At 41.9% G+C, this 22,097-nt stretch overlaps 1 protein-coding gene across 1 annotated transcript in view; it reads right to left on the bottom strand.

The window, feature by feature from the left end:
- Window positions 1-19,496, bottom strand: part of CCDC85A (coiled-coil domain containing 85A) — a gene marked incomplete at its 5' end in the record, with an annotated part of 76,395 nt that extends 56,899 nt beyond the window's left edge. Inside the window, one exon of the mRNA XM_010019185.1 lies at window positions 18,581-19,496. Within this exon, the coding sequence (XP_010017487.1) occupies window positions 18,581-19,496 (916 nt within the window). The remainder of the gene's footprint in view (window positions 1-18,580) is intronic.
- Window positions 19,497-22,097: the final 2,601 nt, after the last annotated feature.

Genomic DNA, 22,097 nt, shown 5'->3' with positions numbered 1-22,097 from the left:
GATTTGACTATAAAGTATGAAACATGTTCCTGTACTCATAAAATGGAAAGAGAATTCTTGTGTGACCAGTTCTTTGCAGCAACATGAATTTCCTCCCCCCTTAGAATCAACCAGGTTGGAAAAGACCTTTAAGATCATCAAATCCAACCTTTCTGACATTCCGTTTTTCTTAAAAATCAAACTGGGGTTGAGCAGGCTGGAAATGGAACTTTGGACCTCCCCATGTCATCTGCTAAACTACAGCACCCAAGTGTGGCCAGGTCAATTGCTGCTCCTGGCAATCCTAATTCTTATTCCTGCTTCAAGGACTCTGTGTTCAGCAAGAGAACAAGCCCAACAATCCTAAGTCAGTATTTCCTTTATTCCATTTTAAATCCCTCTCCTGTGTGTATATGAAATAACATAGGATATACTTGAGTATGGATCTCTCTTCTTTTTTTTTACAGCTTTAGCAAAGGAGATGACTGAAAAAGCATATTCTGCTGTTTTCATTCAAGACACCCAAGGACCAGAATATCCAGTGTAAAGATACATGCAACAAATTCACAGAGTGCTGCCAATTCATGTCAACACGTCTGTTCCTGTGATGAACACAGGGTCACAGCACTGGGATCTGAAATGCTCATCACGCTGACAGCCAGAGGCTTCCAAAGCAGACCCAAGGCAACTCTCTTGGCTTTTTATGATTTGAGAGATGAAAACCAACATTTTCAAAAGAAAAGTCTCCGATAAATGTAGAGACCTTTTTCCTTGACGTGGAGCAGTAAAGCTCGGCACCCACCACAGATTTCTGTTTGCCTGTGCTTTCGCTCTGCACCGCGAGGTAAGTCCTCCTCACAGGCCAGCTGGCAGAGACAGGAGACAATAGGAGTCCTTCCACAGACTTTAACCTTACCTAAAGTGATGACAGAGAAACTGCAGCACAGCAGAATCCCACCCAAGATAGCACAATCCTGTGCTTCTCTCCCCCCACAACTTCAACAACCATCACCACATTTCCCCATCCAGTTCTAGTTTCCTAAAAAGCAGTTAAATACTTCATGCAATTCCTTAAGAGCTCCAAACCCCAGCCAAAATCACATTCCCACTAATTGTGGCTTTTAATATATCAGTGACCAAAATCTGCCTTTCCTCCAGGAGGAATTAGTCATCAGCCTAACATTATCCATGCAGCAAGCAAACACTGCTGGCCCTTAGCTGTCACCAAAGCAATGTCAATAGGAAAGAGGCAAAAAGTTATTCCAATCTCCAGAAATGCCACCACAGTTCAAGACATAACAGCTCCAGAGCTACTCACTTGTAGCTGTTCTTTCGAAGCATCAGCTATAGCCTGCACACAGCAAGGACGTCTCAGACTTTCATAATAGTAATTCATTGCAGAAACAGGTCTCATTTCCTGTCCTCAGCACAGGAATAGATTGGCAACACTAGTATTAATTCTGCTTTGTCTCTATTGTTGAATCTCAGACTACCTGTAGATTTGACTATTGAGAGTATTTGTATAGCTACAATACAACCTATAGGTTTACCACACTGTGCATCTTCCTGTGCTTGACCTCTCCTTTTGAAACAGATACAGATTTTCCCACAAGCAGGTTCAGGTCCTGCCTGGAGTTTAGTACTAAAGCATATGTACAGCATGGAAGGTGGAGGCTATGCTTTTCTAAAACAGAAAGGCAATTTCGTGTTAGCTCTGTGCAATTCAAATAAATAAGTAAATATCTATTTCTCTTCTCAGTGACCTTCCAGGGAAGTTTTCATCCTGAGGTACCTTTGGATCATGTTAAGTGTATCAGAGTTACCACTCAAACTGAGAGATTAAAGGTGCTCAAGACACCAAAAGCCACAGGGAGCTCAGAGATGCTACGTAAGTAAAATTCCCAAGTCCCCACCATGAGATGCTCAGGATCAGCACTACAACAGCAGCTACACCACGGCTGGCAGATATTGTAATAGCTGCCCTATTTCTCATCTGATAGAACAAGGGGGGCAGGATATCATCCGATACCTGTGATTGACTAAAACCTGCATAGTCATTAACAAACCCCTTCAATTACTGTATTTACCACCCACAAAGAAGTGAATGTAAGTGGTTGTTACCTGCATCATTTCCAACCATTTCAAGTTCAGAAAAGCTGGAGCTCTGCTTGCCTCTATAATCTAATTCTGCTCTCCCACACCTCCGTTGTCTAGAAGCAGGAATACTATTAAAACCAGTGCAAGTTTACCTAATCCAACTTTGACAAACTGGACTATGGCATTTCCCCTTCTTCAGAGCCTTTCACTTTACAACGTACACACTCTGACTCTGTCCAACCTCATCCAGTTTCTTTTTCTCAAAGAAAACTCCTCAGAAACTTCAAATTCTCTTCTGAGGAACTTTATTGTCTGTGCTCACTAAAACCTTCCACATCAAATAAAGCCTGCTCCCATTACAGCTACAAAACTCCCTCACCACACTCAGGTGATCTTTCCTAGAGGTGGCAATCAGCTTCTGGACCCAGTTTCAGGAGTGAGGAGAAAAGGAGATCCTGTTCAGTGCATTCTTCTCTTTCCTTTCCACTTCCAGCAATTGTGCATTTGCTGCTCCATTTGTAACCCCTCTGGGGAAGAGAACACTCTGCTCCATGCTCCAGCCTCCTCAGGCATGACTGGTGGAGCTGCTCACTCTCCTTTCCTGGATACTGAAGATGCTTCATCCCTTGTAGTGTTTTACAAGGTATATGGGTGGTCAAGAGCTTTACATGGCAGCACAGAGGGAGTCTAAGATGCTTCCCTGCTACTAAGAGCTGTATGGGCAACTCACATTGTGCCTTTAGGGAGGGCCAGCCAGGGTGGGTGATCTATGAAGGCAGCACCTCAGGGAGAGAAAGGCCATTGTCATTTTTTGACTGTTTTCAAACCTGGATTGAGAGTCTTAATGCCAAATATCAGTGTCTTGAAAGTAGGTAGTGAAAGAATAGAACTTCCTGAAAGAAAAGTTGCAAGACTTCCTTCAGATCAGAACATTATGGGGAAAGGGGATTGCTGCCTGCTTTCTCTGGAATAAATTTCTAACTTCCAGATCCGATTTTCATGATACCACTTAAAAAAACCAAACAAGTGCTTCTAAAAGCCTGTGAACTCAGGGGGAACATGCAAGTGCATAAAGTCAGCCACCTGTGTAAATAAAAGTAGTATTGAATCCTAAATGATTTCATTAGGACCATTGGTACCTCCAACATGACAACATGGTGAGCCATTCTGTTTGCTGAAGCAGCAAGATTACAGCACACACATCCTCACAGACGTGCATTCCTACAGTCCCCACGAGGCTGGAACAGGCAAGTAGTCATTTATTTCAAGTAGCAAGGGCTGCTTCAGGTGTTGGTTTAACACAACTTGCCCATACTCCTAGAAGGCACACAATGAGGATGTTTCCTGGCAGCTTGTCTTTCAAACTCTGCCCAATCTTACCCTAATGCTCCTGGATAACAGCTGCTGGGAAGCAACAGGGCAGCACGAGACCTGTCATCAGGCTGGCACCAGTCCTACACCTTCGAGCACTTCCCTGAGTGGCAGGTGATCCGGGTGGTGCTCATCACATACCCACATCTTGGCAACACACTTGAGGAGGACCACATTAAGCAGAACCCTTGCTTTCTCACTGCTGTGTAGGAAGAGTAGTTTTAGATCTGCATCATTCCCTGAGAGAATGGTCTTGCTCATTTCTAAAGTTTATTAACAGGCCAGTCAGCCTCCTGCTCATCATCTGCCATGCTGGGCAAGAGTCTAGCAATGCAGACAAAAGGATACAAAAGTATTCTGGTTATTCTACTCTGACTTTTCCAGCTATGCCAAACTCTTCAGTCTCGGAAACATCTTCAGTTTCCCTTCATTGTATAAAGATGAATGTGTTGCTATTTCACATTTTTAATGCATGTTCCTGACTCAAGGTTCATATGGCTCAGGCAAAAGAAACACTCACCTGGAAAGTGTGTTCACCAGACTGCACACAAAGCATGAGGTGTAACCAGTTACCATGTGAGGAGTCTGGACACTATGTTACAGGATTCCATGTCTACTGACAGTGATATCCCAAGAGTTCAGTTTAAAAAGAAATTCACTATTTTGACCCTTTCAAAGTATCTGGAAGTGTTGTAATAAACTATTTTATTTCTGTGAATTATCTCTATTCCATTTCCGAATGGTGCCTTTGCATTTCTAACTGCTTACTGTTCACTTTTCTTATTCAAGCTTCACAGTTTAATATCTTGACCTACATCCAGTAAACGTTTACAATGACCAGAACGTGATAATCCCATGCTGGAGTTATAAAACTGGTTAAATACATTAGGAATGTTTTTACAGGAGAAAATTATATGGCTCTGCAGAAAATTTTACAAGCAAAGATATTTAGACAAGTGCTACATCAGAAGTAGCACCGTATGTTCCCATACTTGAGCATGAAAGACTAAATGCCTGTAAAATGAAAAGCTACTGCCCTGAGAACTTAAAAACACACCATTATTTCAAGCACCAAATAATCAGAGCAATCTAATTAGGAAGGGGATAATTAAAAGACTAGCAGGTTGCTAAATCATGCTCAGGACACATAACCTGATGTTTGCTCCAGTTTGTAAGATGAAAATAGTAACAGAACCAATCTCTTTAATCTCTGCCCAAATTTGAAACACTAAATTGCACTCAGACCACATCTCATGGTAAGAAGTGCCATTAAAACCTCACTTCTTCGCATGGCAGGAAGCTGCTGTGATTGCAGTAACTTTCTACTCATAACAAGAATTGTTACTATAGTCCTGTCATCACCTATCACGGGCTGGAAATGTTTAGGCTGTCATTTCTGAACGTCAAAGCCTGATCCCCCACTGCGTGCACATTACTATGGAGCTTGAAAATCCTGGCCTGAATTCTGATGGGTGCCATTCATAAACATTTATAGCAATGACTCTGCTGCAGTCACTTTGTACAGGAAACCTCCATCTTTTTGGCAGACAGTAAGAGCCTTTCCCCAGTCTTCCCTCAAACACAGCCACTGCTTCACAGGCTTGAAGTAAACACTTCAGAGTGTAGTGTTTTGATAGATAGCAGCAGCAGCCACCTACCTGCTAGAAATGAGTGTACAGGCTTTCAGCCAAAACATCTCAAACTACACCAGCACCCCGGTTCCTATCCACATCTGCCAAGTTACACAGATGTGCAGGCTGGGGCTTATCATGGAGATTTATATCTGCTAAGCACCACTGGCATATTCACAAGATGCCACATTATTGATTCACACTAAGGACCAAATCACCATCTTGCCAAAATATTGTGTTCTCCTTTTAGCATACAACAGCTTCCATTTTCAAACTCTACTCTGATAAAAGATGAATACTCCTTTTGATTGCACCAGTCAGCAACTCAAAATCCTCAGCTTATAGCTGACTATGGCTCTGATTCGTATCAGCATCTTCATCTCCCAAACGAAGGCAACTACAGCTACACAACTATTCTGCAACACTAAAAACAGGCCACAAGAAACAAGACAGACAAATATAGCTTCCTCTAGTAAAGCTACGACAGCACTTCAAGTATGGATTCACTGTAAATCTCTTTATGGGCAAGGATGCTTTTAAGCACCCTGTAAATGCAAAAGGTACATTAACATCTTCTAATATGCCTGCTGCATTACACACACACACAAAATAGCTTTGTTCCCCACTGGCCTGCTTAGCATACCTCAGAAAACTCAGGAAGGAAGGAAGCAGTGCCTTAAAAGTTGCTTTTGAAAGGAAACACATTGAAAATGTTTGTATGAAGCTAATTGTTCATAAAGGTGTTTTCTAGGCACGTGAGTAACCTCAGCCCCAGATTTTACACCACACTCAAACCAGACTAATGTAAGAAAAAAGCTGTTGGAAAAGTGGGATGACGCAATGCAATAATCAGTAGCAAAAACTCAGGAAACCTGGATTTAAGGTTTGGTTGGTGGCTGATTCATCCTGATTCATTAATTTGTTTAGCTCACGGTTCTTCATACCCTAGATGATGATCACAGTGTTTGCTTCATTGGTAACTTGTTTTGAGAACTACTGATTAAAAACTCTAAGTAATAACCAGGCACTACTACCAGGTGTGTTTACTCAGGTTGACAGCGCATCCTTAGCTCTTTATACACATCAAGGTCTCACCTTCACAAAGCCATTTTCACTGATTTTGTGCAACCATTTTCCTGGCTACCATCATTCATGCATGTAAACTGATGCAAATTCCACACCCTGATGCTATCCTGGTCAACACACCAGTGATCTCCAGGGATAGAACTATCACGAGTTAACCCACCTCCAGCTAAAAAGCCAAAGCTCTTTAGTCAGGAGGTGCTTTATCCCCTAACAGTCACCCAGAAGTGGTTCATCAGCCTCTGCAGGCTCAAACTCCACAGTTAGAAGCTGGAGCAACAAAAGGACTTTCTGACAGCTTTCCACAGCCAGCGAGCAAAACAAAACAGCAATGTCCTCCCCTCCTCCTGCTCCCTGGCTGGTACCACAGTCCCCACCTCCGAGATCAGACGCTTCCTCGGGACCTTGCAGAAGCTCACGTGGCTGACTGAAACACAGAAGCAAGCTTGCACAGCACAAAACAGAGCAAAAGAGTTTAGGCCCAAAAGACTGGGCCTGAATAAGAGCAGACCTACTGCAATAGCAGCTTCCAGAAGATGCAAAAATGTCATTAGTCTGATGATCAACATGGTACAGATTTTCAGTCTTTCCCTGTGCCACATGTTCATGAATTCAGCAAAATTTAAGCATATCACAGGCACACAAAATTCATAGAATCACAGAATGGTTTGGGTTGGAAAGGACCTTAAGATTATCCAGTTCCAACCCCCTGCCGTGGGCAGGGACGGTTCACACTAGACCATGTCACCAAAGGCTCTGTCCAACCTGGCCTTGAACACTGCCAGGGATGGGGCAGCCACAGCTTCTCTGGGCACCCTGTGCCAGCACCTCACCATCTTCACAAGGAACTTCTTCCTTACATCCAACCTGAACTTCCCCTGTTCAGTTTAAACCCATCACCCCTTGTCCATCACTACAGCCCCTGATGAAGAGTCCCTCTCCAAAATAGGTATCATTGAACAGTTACTTCAGTGGCTTTCAGATCTGATATATAATTGGATTTGGTTTTTTCAGAGTTTGGCTTTGTGGCTTTGAAGGTTAAGTTTTCTGCACAATACCCCATTAAAAACTTGTGTTCACAAAACCAGAGCAAGGTAATATCATACAAGGTCTGATGATGCCATACAGAAGGTGAAGGGAACCAACTCAGCAGTGAGGAGCACACCTTGGTGGATGCTCAGATCACTCCAAGAATGCTCCCCATCCTATGGGAACAGGTACTGGCAAACCTGCACACAATGAAGTGGATACCAAGCCCTACCTGAGTGGCTGTCACTAAACCCTCACACCTCCACAGTCAGCCTCTAGCCCAGCACACTGGTTTGCAGGTACCAGGCCACATCTTGCATGGTGTGGAGGATAAGCACCACTGGAGGTGAAAGCAGACAGGCACCCCACCTTAGTCAGCATTACACCAAGCCAAGATCTACAATCTCATCCATCCCATGGCCACCACAGATTCGCAGCTGGCTTGAGTCCTGAATCAGAAATACATTTGGATCTAAAGTGATGGTGTTGACATGCAGAAGAGAACTGGGCCTATGATCTGTAGGTCTGAGAGCTACTTCTGATTGACACCATTACAATGGAGAAACCTGTGTTTGTCAAAACATGTGCAACAAGTATCTCTGGATGTGGCTAAAACTAAGGGCGTTCTCAGCTTTATCCTATCCCAGTTCCTGATGAAACTTCTGGAGCAGTGAAGAAACTGTCTCTCACTGCCCCTTCCCCCTGTGTTTCACCAGATTAAATGGTACACAAGTTCAGTACTTAGTAAGCACTGTATTGACAGTCACGGCAGCCAAGGAGCAAACCAACCAGCTGGTTTATTCACTATCTCACTACTCTGACTATTCACACTCCTGAGGCACCCAAATACCACACTGATGGGGAAAAACCCAGGCCAGTGAGGCTCAGGGTTTGGAATTAAGATGCTCCTTGTTCCCTGAAGACAACATTTCCCTATGGAACAGAACACAAACATTGTTTTTCTCATTCCAGGCAGTGAGAAATCTGCTGATCACTTTCTTCTTCCGTTAGAGGTCCTTCCCCATGAGTTTCCAGAGCCTCTTGATTCCTGTTCATGGTGATGTATTTCTGAGCAGCACTACAAGGACAAATTAATCAAAACCAACAAAATTTGGGGGTATTCAAAGCACTTCATTAAAAGTGTTAAATGCACCTTCACAGCCAACACTCTTAACAAGGACAGTGAGCACCAAAACCTCTCACATTAGGTTTAAGTGACATGTGGGTTAATATCAAACATCAATTTATGGATAAATACAGCTGCCAAGTGCACCTCCACCAAACACAAAGCAGAGCCAAGGTTTGCTTCTTTGAAAGTACAGATCTTTCCATGTTGATGATTTCAACAGGTATTTTGCTCTCAAAGCCAACAGGAATTATTGCTCATTCAAACAGTCTTCATTAATCCCTCAAATACCCATTTTCCAAACCGGTATCAGGACCAACACTGTTGATTTTGCCAGTTAAAAAAAAATAACTAGAACATCATCAAGCAACAGAGGTGGAGTTGAAAACGTTGCCCAAGAAACTGTCTCCTGAAGTACACACTTCCAGGTATAGGTTGGTAAGTGTTGACTTGTCTTTTAAGTACAAACCACTTCGCTTAATCTGGATTGTTGTAGAGTTACCATGAAAGAGGCTCAAGTAAGTCCTTTTGTGCTAGGCCTCTTTTTGAGCTTCCTCTTTTCAGTATTCCACTGGTCAACAACTGGATGTACTTGAAGTAGTGTGATCAATACAAGGAGTTAGCACTATCCAACTCATTCTTGACAAAACCTGGATGATGGAGTGACTTGAGAGGATAAAACTCTCAGATCCAACCTTCCAAGTCACTGATCAGTCACTTCCATGCTGTCAGGCAATCCAGCAACTCCTGGGTACAACTTTTCAGCACACTCTAACAGGTTAAGAGATCTTCCCATTTTCTTACATTCATGGAGAAGGTAAAATACAAAAATATCAGTGCTTTAATGCTGAGATTAGGATTTATTTTGATATGCTCAGGATGCTTTAGTTCTCCAAAACATTTGCACATGGTCACAAGCAATCAAAATGTAGCATTCAGCATCACTGGCTGGAGTGTAGACCAGATGTCAAGTTCCAACAAGGAATAATTCAAGTTCTCAGCACCTGTATCTGAAGGAGACAGATTCTGGTATCTTCTGCTGTTTAGTTAAGACTGCAGAGCCTTTGGTCTTGGTGGCTGGAGAGCTGGTAGGAAAAAACCACACTGTTGCTTTCATGGTTTCTTTATGGACTTCAAGATATTGCAAAAACCTAAAATTCAAAATTTAACTTCAGGTTACAAAAAATGCTGAAATGGAACAGGCAAGAGATGAATGACAACACAGACAAGTGATCTCAGAGCACTGCAAGAGTGTGGAGGTTTAAACTCCTTGCTTCTGTCTGGGCATCCAATCTCAGAACAAGTCAGGTGCCAACAAGGAGTGAAGTGCTCAAATACTTCCAAGGATCTAAGCCAGTTTTGAGGTTCTAGCTCACAGCATTCACATGCCTGTGCTTGATGTATGCAGCTGCCTTCAGTGAAATGTTCCTTTCTCTCTCATAAGCAAAGAGTATTTTTAGAGACCCATCCTAATGTCATTGGTAACATTTTCAGACCACAAAAACCCTAAGATGGATTTTGAACATCATTAAGATTCATTCACTGTAAAACAAAAATAGACTCAGAAACCAAGAGGGGATGTGGGTCACCTCCCAGTGCTTTTCTCCAGGCCTACCTGAACTTCTCATAAATGTGAGCTACATGGTGATGAATCAGCCCTGGAGCCCCTGTAAAAAGCAGATATATATATTTTCCTTGAATCCAAGTTTCAAGTACATGCTCCAGGAGCCTACAGCAAGGGCTGAGCAAGGCAGCCTTTCACAATCCACAGGAACAGGCAGTAGAAGAAATCTAGTGAGTTTTGAGGTCACACATCTGAAGGAGCTATTTCTACTGATCAAATCAGAGAAGTTTGGTATTACAGGCATAAAAGCTCTGGAATAATTTGGGTAACCTTGAGGAAGTACCAAAACAGAGGCCTTTAGAAGACATTCAGTACTGCTGCCTACCACATGGCTCAGGATGCTTTTTCAGCTATAATGTGTATTTACTCTTGACACTACTGTGTTTGATTAGTCTAAATAACCACTTACATTACTATATGGACTTCTACTAGTCAGTATTACAAACCTTGTCACCATTTTTCCCTCTCTGTAACTTGATATTTGTAATAATTTGGTGCAAAGTTCATAGAAATCAAGCAAAGGGGTGCAGAAACCTGTACTTGCTGAAGTGCAGAGGTGCAAAACTGCTGGTTCCTTCCTCTCCCCAAGAATATACATAAACCATGCAAATATGCCCAAAGTTTCATAGTAGAACTGACAAGTTGAACTGAGATTATTTGTTAGTCACAGCCTTCACGTAAGTGTTCATCTTTGAAAACAGCTGAGCTCAAAATAGCAGCTTTCCATTCACAATCATCCATCTGAAAACACTTTCGTGCTGCGTACCAAATGCTCACAGACACATCTCCAATCATGATCTGACTCCTGAGTATCTTACAGAATTAAAAGCACTTTAAAGAGATTTATAAACAGACTAAATGTGCACTAGTGTCATTAGTGTATTTATATTATAAATACAACTTCAGTATCGATCCTTCCCCCCATGTTATACTTGTAGAACTAAGCTCTGAAACAGATTACTGTTGTTACTAGTGTATCTTGCTGTCTTTCAGTCCCACTGTCCAAGGCTTCTCCCAGGCTAATCCTTCCCTTTGCTCATTTCATTTGGTATCTTCCTGTTATGACACTGTCTGAAAATGCCATCACAAGTGATCAGATTTCAAAAGAACAACTGGAAATAGCACAGAAAGGGGAGAGAGAAGCGGGGATTTTGTCTCCTCATTTACTTCAACATGCTTTCAGATTTCTTGACTGTGAATGCCCCAAAGATTACAGAAGATTCTTAATTCTTAATCTTATGAAGGAATCAAAAAACACACCATAACTAAGACCCTTCATAGTACTTTAAGTTTGCACTAAGAGTGCAGACCATATTATTAAGTCCTCAAGGCATATTACAGGCCACAGCTGGAGAACGAGTGTGTGGAAAAACTGCCTCCGCATACAAAGGAATAAGGACCAAAAGAACCACCTTACAGAAATTAGAAAATAGGATCAGACCAGTGCAATTAGTGTTTTATATAAATACACACACACATACATATATTTTACACACACACACACACACACCCCAACAGGGATCAGAACCAGCTGTTTTAGACAGAGGCACACAAAAACATCTGCTATTAACAGCAACGGAATGATACACAGGAGTGAAATTCACCCTCAGTTTCTATTAGAAGCTGATGCCCACCTTAGAGCAAATGAATCAGATCTCCCAAACACCAAGGATTCCCATTTTATCCTGCAATTTGTATTACCCAAAGGAACACATAACACTTCTCAGGACTTTAGCTGTTGTTGGGCTCTGTGTCATTGCACAGCAATGAGGGTCTGGCTAAATCTGCTGGTGTGGCTGAAGACCTCAGTTACAACTGAGCATCCTGTCACAATACTTCTCCAAACTCCACGATACAGCACCCTATCCCTTTGTCTTAACTAAGGCCTAATGTCACTGTTATCTCTGGACAGAAAAGATCACTTTTGGTTCCACAGTGGATTATTCTATAGACTCAAGTATCAGGTTGTGGTAAAACTGATCATACCACAAGCACTGTATAATTTGGTTTTAATCTTTTCAAGAGAATGGATGTGGTGTATTAAGATGTATTTCTTTCTGCACTAAGACAAATTCAAAGCTCACTGTTCCAGTCCTAGTGGATTCTCTTAACTGAGCCACCCTTTAACTGTTCAAGAAGCATACAGACAAGATTTATATGAAGAACATGACTGGAAGATAATTCTCAATGCTCTCTCAGAAACTATATATATATATGTATCTGTGTATATAACAATAAGACCTAGCTGTGCTTCAGTTTACCAATTAAAACATGACTTACTAGCTCAGAAGCCAAGCTATTTTCATTGCTAGAGTCATTTTTAGATGTACACAAACCTTCATTTACCTCATTAAAGCCCCTATAATGTGGAATGCTTCACTGTCCTTCACTCCTGTCAGCATCTGTGCACTGGGTGTGAACGGCAGTACAACCTTAACCCCATACTATATGACTGCTGCCCTCTTCCCTATTTGTTAACCAGTTCAGCTCCAATCCCTGCACAACCTGCAGCAACTCCCCACTGCTAACTTCCTAATAAAATAATACATTATAGATCCCATTCATAACTAGAACAGAAGAGACAGGACACTGTTTAACACATGTAATATACCATACAAGGTTGAAGTTCTTAAACAAGCAGCACTTACCAAGAGTTATTATGATATTCTAACTCTGCATTATAGCTGACAGAGTTCAGAGAATGACAATTTAATCACTGTAATATTTCTAAACCCATATTTCATTATTATGAAATCATAACACTTTAACTCAAAGCTCTGCAAAGGACTGTGTTAAATGAGGTCCTGGCCTCAGGTTAAAGGTGCACTCTCCAAGCACAGACTCAGACAAGGCTCTAGTGTGAGGACTCTCCATTCTGGCACTAATGAAATAAAACAGAATCGAAATATGCCCACATATTTCAGGCAGGCAACACTCCTGCAAGCTCCTGTTGAGCTCTCAGAGATAAAAGCAAATATCCTGGGTGACATAGTTTAGTGTGTGGTGTCCCTGCTCATGGCAGGGGGGTTGGAACTAGATGATCTTAAGGTCCTTTCCAACCCTAACTATTCTATGATTCTATGATCCTGCATCTTGACCCAGCCATCATGAGAAATAAATGATATCTGCTCTACATACCAAAACAAACTCCCACTCACTGCTCAGAAAACACAGTATTGTTCAAAACAGGCAATGAAATAAGCAGAAGTACTATAAGTATGTCAGACCCATCCCTGTGTAACACCAGTGAAGTGAGGGGATGCCACAGGGCTGGCTTGCAGCATGTTTGTCAAGGCACAGTGACAACACCACTGTGACCTATTGGCAAACTTTCACTTCTGGAAGTCTGTGGACAAATGTCAGTGAAGTTCCAGCAGACTCCCAGAGCAAGAGCTATGGCCACACGTCTCAAATTCATCAGCCAGCAGAGCTGCTGGTTAAATGCTTGGGAGATACAGGCACTGCTCACAGGTCTGAAGGGAAAGTTGCTGAAGAGGCTCTATTAACACTTCAGTGTAACTGTGGTAAACCACAGGAGCTGAGGGATGAGTAACCAACTCACTGCAGCAGCTGTAGAGTCAGCACCAATTCCCTCCCACCCTATTAACACACACACTCATCACTGACTACTATAGACCTTGCTCTAAAAGATATATGGTGTACTGGTGATGGTTGAAAGATAATATATCTACATTCCCTACTCTGATTCTTGCTTCCATCAAAGAAAAACTGAATTAGCAAAGTCATCTGAGTAGCAGGGTATGCAACCTAAGGGGAAAAGGAAGAAGTACAAGACTTGAAAGTAGTGACTCCACAGAAAGTGCTGTGTCTCACACATGCCTAGGGTGTATTCACAGCCTTGTGAGGAGAGAGATTGTTCACCCGACTCCTTCCCCTGCTTCCCATTGTAACGTGTAGTGCCACTGCTTATCTAGCATCAGCTAGACAGGGGTAGGAGCAAGCCTCTGCCAGCAGCACCAGTCTCGTTGCCACTTTGATCAGCCGCTGAACTTCCCAGTCATCAGAGCACTGGAACGTCCATGTAACTGTTTGAAACTAGGCAAGTGTCTTTGTAAGGAGAGGCATCACTCTTCCTGTTAACACATCAACAGTTCGGCTGGAAGCCGTTTTAGTTGTGGTTGTTTAGATATTTACTAGTTTTAGTAAACACTAAAATATTCAAACCACAACTGGTTTTGTCAGTGAACTTAAGGACATGTAAGTGTAAACTTCTCCCCAAAGCCCCACAACATTAGTTTCTAGTAGGCTCATTGTTTTGGTATTGCAAGACATATTTTCAACTTGATAAATTACTCCAGAAAAAATGAGTTTGGTAATAAATGCAGCTCGCTCCAGTCACATACATATTCACATATACACCCCAGTTCTCTTACAGTGTCATACCCAAAACTAATTTACAAGCTTGACATGAACCCTATGGAATTCAACTGAAAGACTCTGATTAACATGAAGTTTGAGTTCTACACTTCAAATAATAAGCTTCTGGAATAAACAGTAGATTACTTCATAATGGCAAGCAAAAGAATCTATCAACCCTGTAGCCTCTGCTTACACAACAGGTTACTCTCAAGAGTAAAGCTGTATCAGGCTCCCAGTGGCAGATGTAGAGTGGTGGATGCCATCAGGAGAGCTCAAGTCACGCTGCTATTAATGACAGGCAAATTATTTCCATTTCAACTTTAAGGTACATAACACATTAAAAAGCTACACCAAAACATGGATGGCATCATTTCACTCTCTGGCCAGCTGGATGTGAGCTATTTCCACTGGGAGGCTACCAGTTAACTCAGTAATGTTACTACATGTTTTCTCCCTCTGAAGTCATGCTGCAGTTTCCTCTTTTTAGTCAACACAGCATTTTCTGAGTTTATTTTCCTTATAAGAAGCATCTCAATAGCAGAAATTGTTCAAGATTTAAGCCAAGTCTCCATTTAGCCTACACATACCTTTGCTCAAGGAGAGAGGCTGTTGCATTTGTTCTGCAAGAACCCTCACACCTCCAGCAGCACACAGTGTTAGTCAGCAGTTTTACTTCTCCTCATTAATAACCCCAGCAGGAAGCAAAAAGCACGTATGAAAAGCTGCCTGATGCTTTCCTTTCACACAGGAGTCAAAGCCCAGAGTAAAACAAAGGGCTTCTTAAAATAGAAAGTTTACAATAAGTTGCTTTGACTAAACCCCACCACTTAGACCGCAACTGCTGAATGCACATTCATTTATACAGAGCACTTCTACCCCCCACACACTGTCAGAGTCAAACTGTCATGTATTATTCTCAGTTGCAGAAATGTTCTCTTTAAAGTGTTTTTTACCGCTGGTATCCTCTAATTTCAGCAATCTTTCTATCCCAAATAACCCTGTGCCCACTACCTAGAACCTTTAGGTGTGATCACAGCAGAAGGTTGTTGCCATGTTTTAGTTGCTTAGAGCCTTCCAAATGAAATACATGTTTTCAGTTAACAAATATCAAGCCACATTTAGAGCTCTCATCCCAGTTTCTGTCATTCTAAAGGTTGAGGACACCCAGTGCAGAAAAATATGTAGGAGAACCCTGAAGTTTTTAAAGCTTTATAAATCTTATAAATGAAAGCTGACATGTCATACAAGAAAAAAATACCAAGATCAAACCTTTGAGCATAGAAAATGAGAAGAATTATGAAAGGAAATGTTATCACCTCATCCTTTATTCCTTCAGCTGTGCCTATGGACCAAAGAGAGCTCCAGACTGAAGTAACTTCCTGCATACCTCATGACAGCTTAAAATATGCATGAGTCCAAATGATTAATGCACATACCATATCCTGTAAAGCAGACAACAGCTACACATATTTCTGATGGCACTGTAATATTACATTGAAACTGCATTAACTTTAGGTTGAGAGTTTGGCAGAAACCTGCAAACACTCCATTCCCCACATCTTTACATACAGTCAGAGTTCTGGTATAGATTTATTGTACGTTACTCAATACATTGCTTCCTTGTGGTCACACAAGTGCTGACAAGACCAAAACTCCTCTCAGGCCTGATTCAGGGTCCAGTTAAGACTAAGGAAGATGGGACAGGCTTGTACTGAGCCTCTCAAGTTAAAATGTATCATTTTATTCCTTTACTTACAAAGGAGTCAAAAGGTGTTTCTTTGCTATTTGTCACTCCTGCTGCTCAAATAACAGTCCATGAGCACTGCAATAAAATTAGAAGTGACCTGGAAAATAATCACACAGATGTGCAGTCATACTCCAAACCGCAAAACAAACTAGGCTCCACCAACATGATGTAGTATACTTACTACATGATTTTGGGATAGGACTCAAAAATAGCATCCTTTTATATTGCTTATGGGAGTTTCAGGCCAGGTATCCAGACCACTTTCTAATCCCCCCTTTTCACAGTTCCACCATTCCTTACAAGAGATGCAAAAGCTCAGGATTTTCACTACAGCTCAAGGCACAGTTCCCATCTCTACTTGATCGGCAGGTTCATCTATACAGGTCTACACAGAACAGACAAATTAAGATCTATACATTACTTCAGTACTAACAAGTGATAGTGGTCAGCACTTCTACTGCTTCCATATTAACTGTTCTTCACACCTTCACGGCAGCTGGCAAAAGCAAAACACAAAACCCCCAGAAGGATTCAGCCTTGCTGTGAAGATCAAGTATGTTCTTGAAGTTTAAGGCCTCTTCCTCAGAGCAAAGCTGTCAAGAGTTTTACCACTGTCCAAGGTCAGACAAATGTCAGAACAAAGCCTCATGCTTGCATCAAATTATACAAATATGAAAGGAGAGGTTTGACATCCTCCTGGTGAGAGAAGTCCTTTGCAAGAATGGTTATATAAAGCACAGGACAGGCAAAGCTGATTAAAGTCAATAAACAGACTCTCAAATTGCCAGCTGCCCTCTCCAGCATCTTGTGGCCCAAGTCCAAATTGTAGGTAGCTGAAATACTCTGCACAAAGGACACCAGTCAACTCAGGTTTAAAGTAACAACTGCTTCCCTTGCGCTGTTAATAACATGGCTGAGCTCTTGACAAGACTATTTAGACTAAAAAATACCAGGAAGTCCACCATGCAGAAACCCCATCTCTTTGTGCATGAGTTTTAAAACCTTAGATCACCCTTCTTCATAACCAGTGACCAGATTGATGAACATTACAAGTGCAAGAAAGAAGCCATGTGGGGAAGTCTGGTTCCATACTTCATGCTACTTACAGCCAGGTCACTTTTAAACAGAAAGAACTGGATGGAAAAAGAAATACAGGATTTAATGGAAGCTTTTGTAAGACCAACTTTTGTAACTTGAGTATTCTTCATACAATTGTCTTCATACAGTTGTCATGCAGTCCTTAATCATAAACATTAAAAAGAGAAGCCTCTACACTTACCACTTTGGGTTCCTCAGCCCTGCCAAGTATATGCGTTTCCCTGAAAGTAATCCAGATTTATCCCTACAGAGCAGTTAACTGAAGGCATTCTGCAAGCTAATCACCACAGGTAAATGGACCAAGGTGAGAGTGACGTGATAAATGAGGACAGAGCTCACAAGCAGATCCAACAACAAGTGGTCAGTTCCACCAAGGTCAACACAACTTCTACAGCAGCTTATAGAATGGAAAGACATGAACTCCATCCCAGACAATTTACTAAGGCCAAATCATCACTTTCCACAGAGCTTGACTTCAGATCTAAGAGTAAAGGTCTAAGAAATGGGTTTGCAGCTACAATGCTAATTTCCTTCATGAAAATACCTCAAAGCACATCAAAGAAACAGAGTGGAGCAGACTCCAGTAATTCTGCCAAGTCTCTAAGAAGTTATTTCTACAGCACAGGAGGGAGCTTGAGCTCTGGTTTAATAATTTCCTTTGCTGTATTTCATTCATTTCAATATGGTTGCAACTGCTTGTCTGTCAAAATAACAAAATGCTTCATTGTGACTATCTTAAAGCAATTAATTTCAATCACAGAGAATACACAGCTCTTAAAGCTTGTGCTTAGAAGCATATTTATTGGGTATCTTTCCAAAATGCAGCAATAACAACAGAAAACCCCAGCCTTAAGATCTTTCTTAATTTTTAATTTGTTATAATTAAACACATGCAAGCTCAAGCTTTGAGACTCATTTATATTGAGCCCAGCTCTTCATCTGGGGTCTTTTCCAAAGCTTATGGAAAAGGACAGAAACAGCCTTCCAGCAATAAACAAGACTTTTTTACATCTTTAAAGCTACAGGAAGATCAGCTTGGGAAGGTGGAAATGAAACTGAAGACATTCACCTCCATTCTGCTGACTCAAACCTACACAACTCCTCTCTGATGTAAACAGCAGTGTACCTAGGGACAAACAGTTTATATCTACCAACCACGGAGCAGGATCACAGCCAAGAGATGCTCCGTGGTACCTTACACCAACACTCAAGATGTACTTTTCCTTTGCTTTTGTAATCCACTCAACACCTACTGGAAGTACTCCGATTATATCACTTGCTGAAGCAATAATGCCAACACCAGACTTGTTTCATTTCACATAAAACATTATTCCTTTGTCAGAAATAGCTGAAATTAGCACTGAAACTACTTTAGTAATTTTCAAAATGAGTTTTCACTAAAGGTATTGACCCACCATTCATTCCATTGTATATACTCCTGTGGTGAGGTGACAGGTCATCTGTTACTTGTCTCCTGAGGGTACCTTCTCTGCTGCCTCCACTGAGGTGTTTGAGATGCTCTGGGCTCCCTCCATAGTGCTGTTTGAGATGTTCAGGGCTTGTACCCCTCACTTTGTGGAGATGTTCTGTACTTCCACTCAGCGTGTGCTTTTGAAGATGATCTGGGCTGCCACTGCTGTGCTTTTGATGCTCAGGACTACTACCTGGCCTCTGCTTTTGAAAGTGTTCAGGGCTACTACTCAAAACATGCTTTGGGATAGTTTCTGGGCTGCTGCTGCTGTGCTTTTGTTGTTCAGGTGCTTTGACAATGGTTTTGTGATGTTCTGGACTCGGTCCTTTCAGGTGATGGTCAGGACTGCCAGAGCTCCTTGGCTTCTGCAGGTGCTCTGGGCTGATGCTCCGGTGTTTCTGATGCTCAGGGCTTCCTTCACCCCGAGTTTTCTGAAGATGCTCTGGACTAGTACTTGGATGATGTTTATGATGGTCTGGACTGTCTGTGCTTCCCGTGCTAGAAGTACTACTCCCATCACCAACATCTCTGATGTAAGCACTCGTTGCAGTTAACTGGCACAGGCTGATCTGGCTGTCGATAGAGCTCCTGCTGCCTGCTCCACCACCCTTCTCCTCATCCAGCAACACACACAATTCCTTCAGCTCCAGGTTCTCCTTAACTACTTCCTCTTGTCTCACTTCCAGTTCTTTCAGCTTCTGTAAGTATAAGGCAACCTCTTTGTGCATAATACTAGCGCTGTACCTGCCCAGTCTCTGCCATTCTCGGGACACCTTCTTGCCCTTCTGCCTGTCATCATCCAGAAAGCAGCAAAGGTCTCGAAGCTCTTGGTTGTCTTCTTGCAGCTTCTGGTTGATATCCTTTAAGAGAAAGATTATCATGATAGAGGAGTGTCTAAAGTATTAATACTATATAATTATATATACCATTATACCAAAAGAATTAACCTTATGCCATTACAACCCTCACAAAGCCAGTGAACAGCCCTCCTATAAACCCACCATCTGAGCACTCAAGTGAGGCACAAACAGTTGTGTGTGTAGATCTGGCAACATTAAAATAGCATCACGCTATTCGAAGCTGCTGGCCAGTAAAAAGCAACTATCATATGGAGCTAATCTTGAAGGGCTCAAAGACAAACTTCTGATTCAGCATAAAAGTTTTGGATGTTTAATTCATTTTCATGTTAATCATGAGAATAATTTAGTTCCCAGCTTGGCAAAGATCATCACCTCCCTCATGATGATCTCACTCCCCTGAGGAGTATTCACCTGCGAGTTAGTGCTGAACAGAACTGCAAAAGTACATCAGAACTTGTAATCTTGCTTAAATAATTACTTATTAACATTGATGCTCTCTGTTCCCTAAAGCAGATTCACATATAAGGATGAACATTTGAGAGATTTAAAAAAAAAAACCTGAGGGTTTCTTTGGCTTTGTTTCAGATTTGCATGACAGAACCTTGTCAGGCATTACTTAACCACAATTGCTTCAACCACTCTGCAAGAAAATAACCTGCTCTCATAGGTTTTTGTTAGGAGTGAAAATGAAGTACATGATTCCATGCCCTTCTCTGAGTGAGGAACAGTCTGAAGTAAAAATGTTCAAGCTATTACTATAGGAGAATAACGTGTCAAAGAAAACATTTTCAGTATTTCAGCCTCCTAGCTTTACTAGACTAGCTTGCAACCATATTTATCTTTCTCCCATCTATATATTCATTCCTTCTTATGTAAGGTATAAGAAATAGAGATTAGCCTCGATTGTTAAAAAAGGAGCCTTATGGAAATACCATTTTAGCACTCTTTAAAAGGAAGCTTTTGTAACTCCACTGCATGTGTTTGTCTGATCTCTGCCTCAAAACTACTTTGAACTTGACCAATTTCAACCCATATTTGACAAAGAAAAATCTCATTGGGGCTACAAGGTATCCTTAAAAATCTAAGCTGCGAGAAGGATTTTAAATGACCCCACAGTGGAATAAAACAGTTGTGGAAGCCCACAGCTGGTCATTCAGAGGCAGGAGGCACCCATTCATCGAAACCAGGCACAGCTGCTCATTCTTAGTCATGAACCAGTTATTCCACACAGGACAAAGGAGTAGATGTCCAGACACCAACCCATGGCTCACAGACTCATTCTCCCTAATTCCTTTCTAAAGTTCCAGCTGAGGCATCTGAACAAAAGGTGGAAGTGAAACATCACTTAAGGAGTTCAGAATGGAGAGAGGAATTTGTCACTCCTTCCTACACATCTTGGTCTGTTTCGTTACTTATCTGGAAGATGCATAAATCTGTATGATGTCACCTTCGCACATAGCTGTAACTTAGCTTACATTAACACTTTAAGCTTTATTTTCACTATGGTACTATCATGGATAGGTCTTTTTTACCCCCACATTGTCAAAAAGAGGGAGGGGAGACACACACACACTCCTACTTTGGAGAACTTGGGAGATAGGAACAATCTTCCCCCACATGCTATTTATTTTATGCCGTACTGTTATCAAAGATGCTTTCTAAATCTTTCAGTTGATTAAAGCCATTCTGCAAGTCAAGAACTGTCTTCTAATGTACTCTCACATAGTAGTAATTCTAAAGCCCACCCTACATCTGTCTCTCCTCTCCTTCCCTCCAACCTCACCTCATTGAAGGAACTTCCTAAAGACAATGTCCTCTCTCTAAGCAACAAAACATAAAAGGCTTTGTAGTCTAATTTAAGATAACTTTCAGGGTCTGTAATACATGTGTGCATACTAAGGCAGGAATATTATCTGTGAGTAGTCACACCATCTTCCCAATCCTTGGAATTGGGAAGGAAACATCAGGGACTATGTTCCCCACTCAACAAAAGAGTTAAATTAAGAAGGGGTAAGTCATCACAGACTTGGTCTGCCTCCGACTGCAGCCTGCAGAAGCTACAGTATGATCAAAAATGGTTCGATCAGAGATGAGTTATCAGATGTCTTTCTCAGACAATAAACTACGATTTGGTTCTGATCATTCCAAAACAGAGCCCCGGGGTTGGGGTTTCCCCCCCCCTGCCACATGCTGCTCTGCATCCTGGAGATGAGCAGCTTTCTCCAGCAGCCTACAAGATGAGTAAGGCATCTTAAGACAGTGACAGAGAACAGAGTAAGCTACATAAAACCTTTTAAACATCTACAGCTCTGCACACTCTACTCTTTCATGAACACTTTAAGGCAGGGTGGTTTAACCTGCCCCAAAAGCAATGAAGTCTAACACAGAGGTGACCAGACTTCGGGGGTTTACCAACCCAAAGCACGCTGGAGCAGAGCACAGGAGAGCCCTGCTCCACAGCCTGCAGGCGAGCAGGTTGTGCTCTCTTAACCGGACCCTCGATTTTAAGCGGGCTCAGAGGCTATTTATTCGCTCCAGCCCTCGTTCACTTTCCATGCGACTCTCGGTAACGGCTCCTCCCAAACCATCCACCTGCTGAGA

Source organism: Nestor notabilis, unplaced genomic scaffold, assembly GCF_000696875.1.
Source record: "Nestor notabilis isolate BGI_N333 unplaced genomic scaffold, ASM69687v1 scaffold14587, whole genome shotgun sequence".
Taxonomy (NCBI): domain Eukaryota; kingdom Metazoa; phylum Chordata; class Aves; order Psittaciformes; family Psittacidae; genus Nestor; species Nestor notabilis.
The sequence above is the reverse complement of the archived record's forward strand: the minus strand, read 5'-3'. Positions and strand labels throughout refer to the sequence as shown.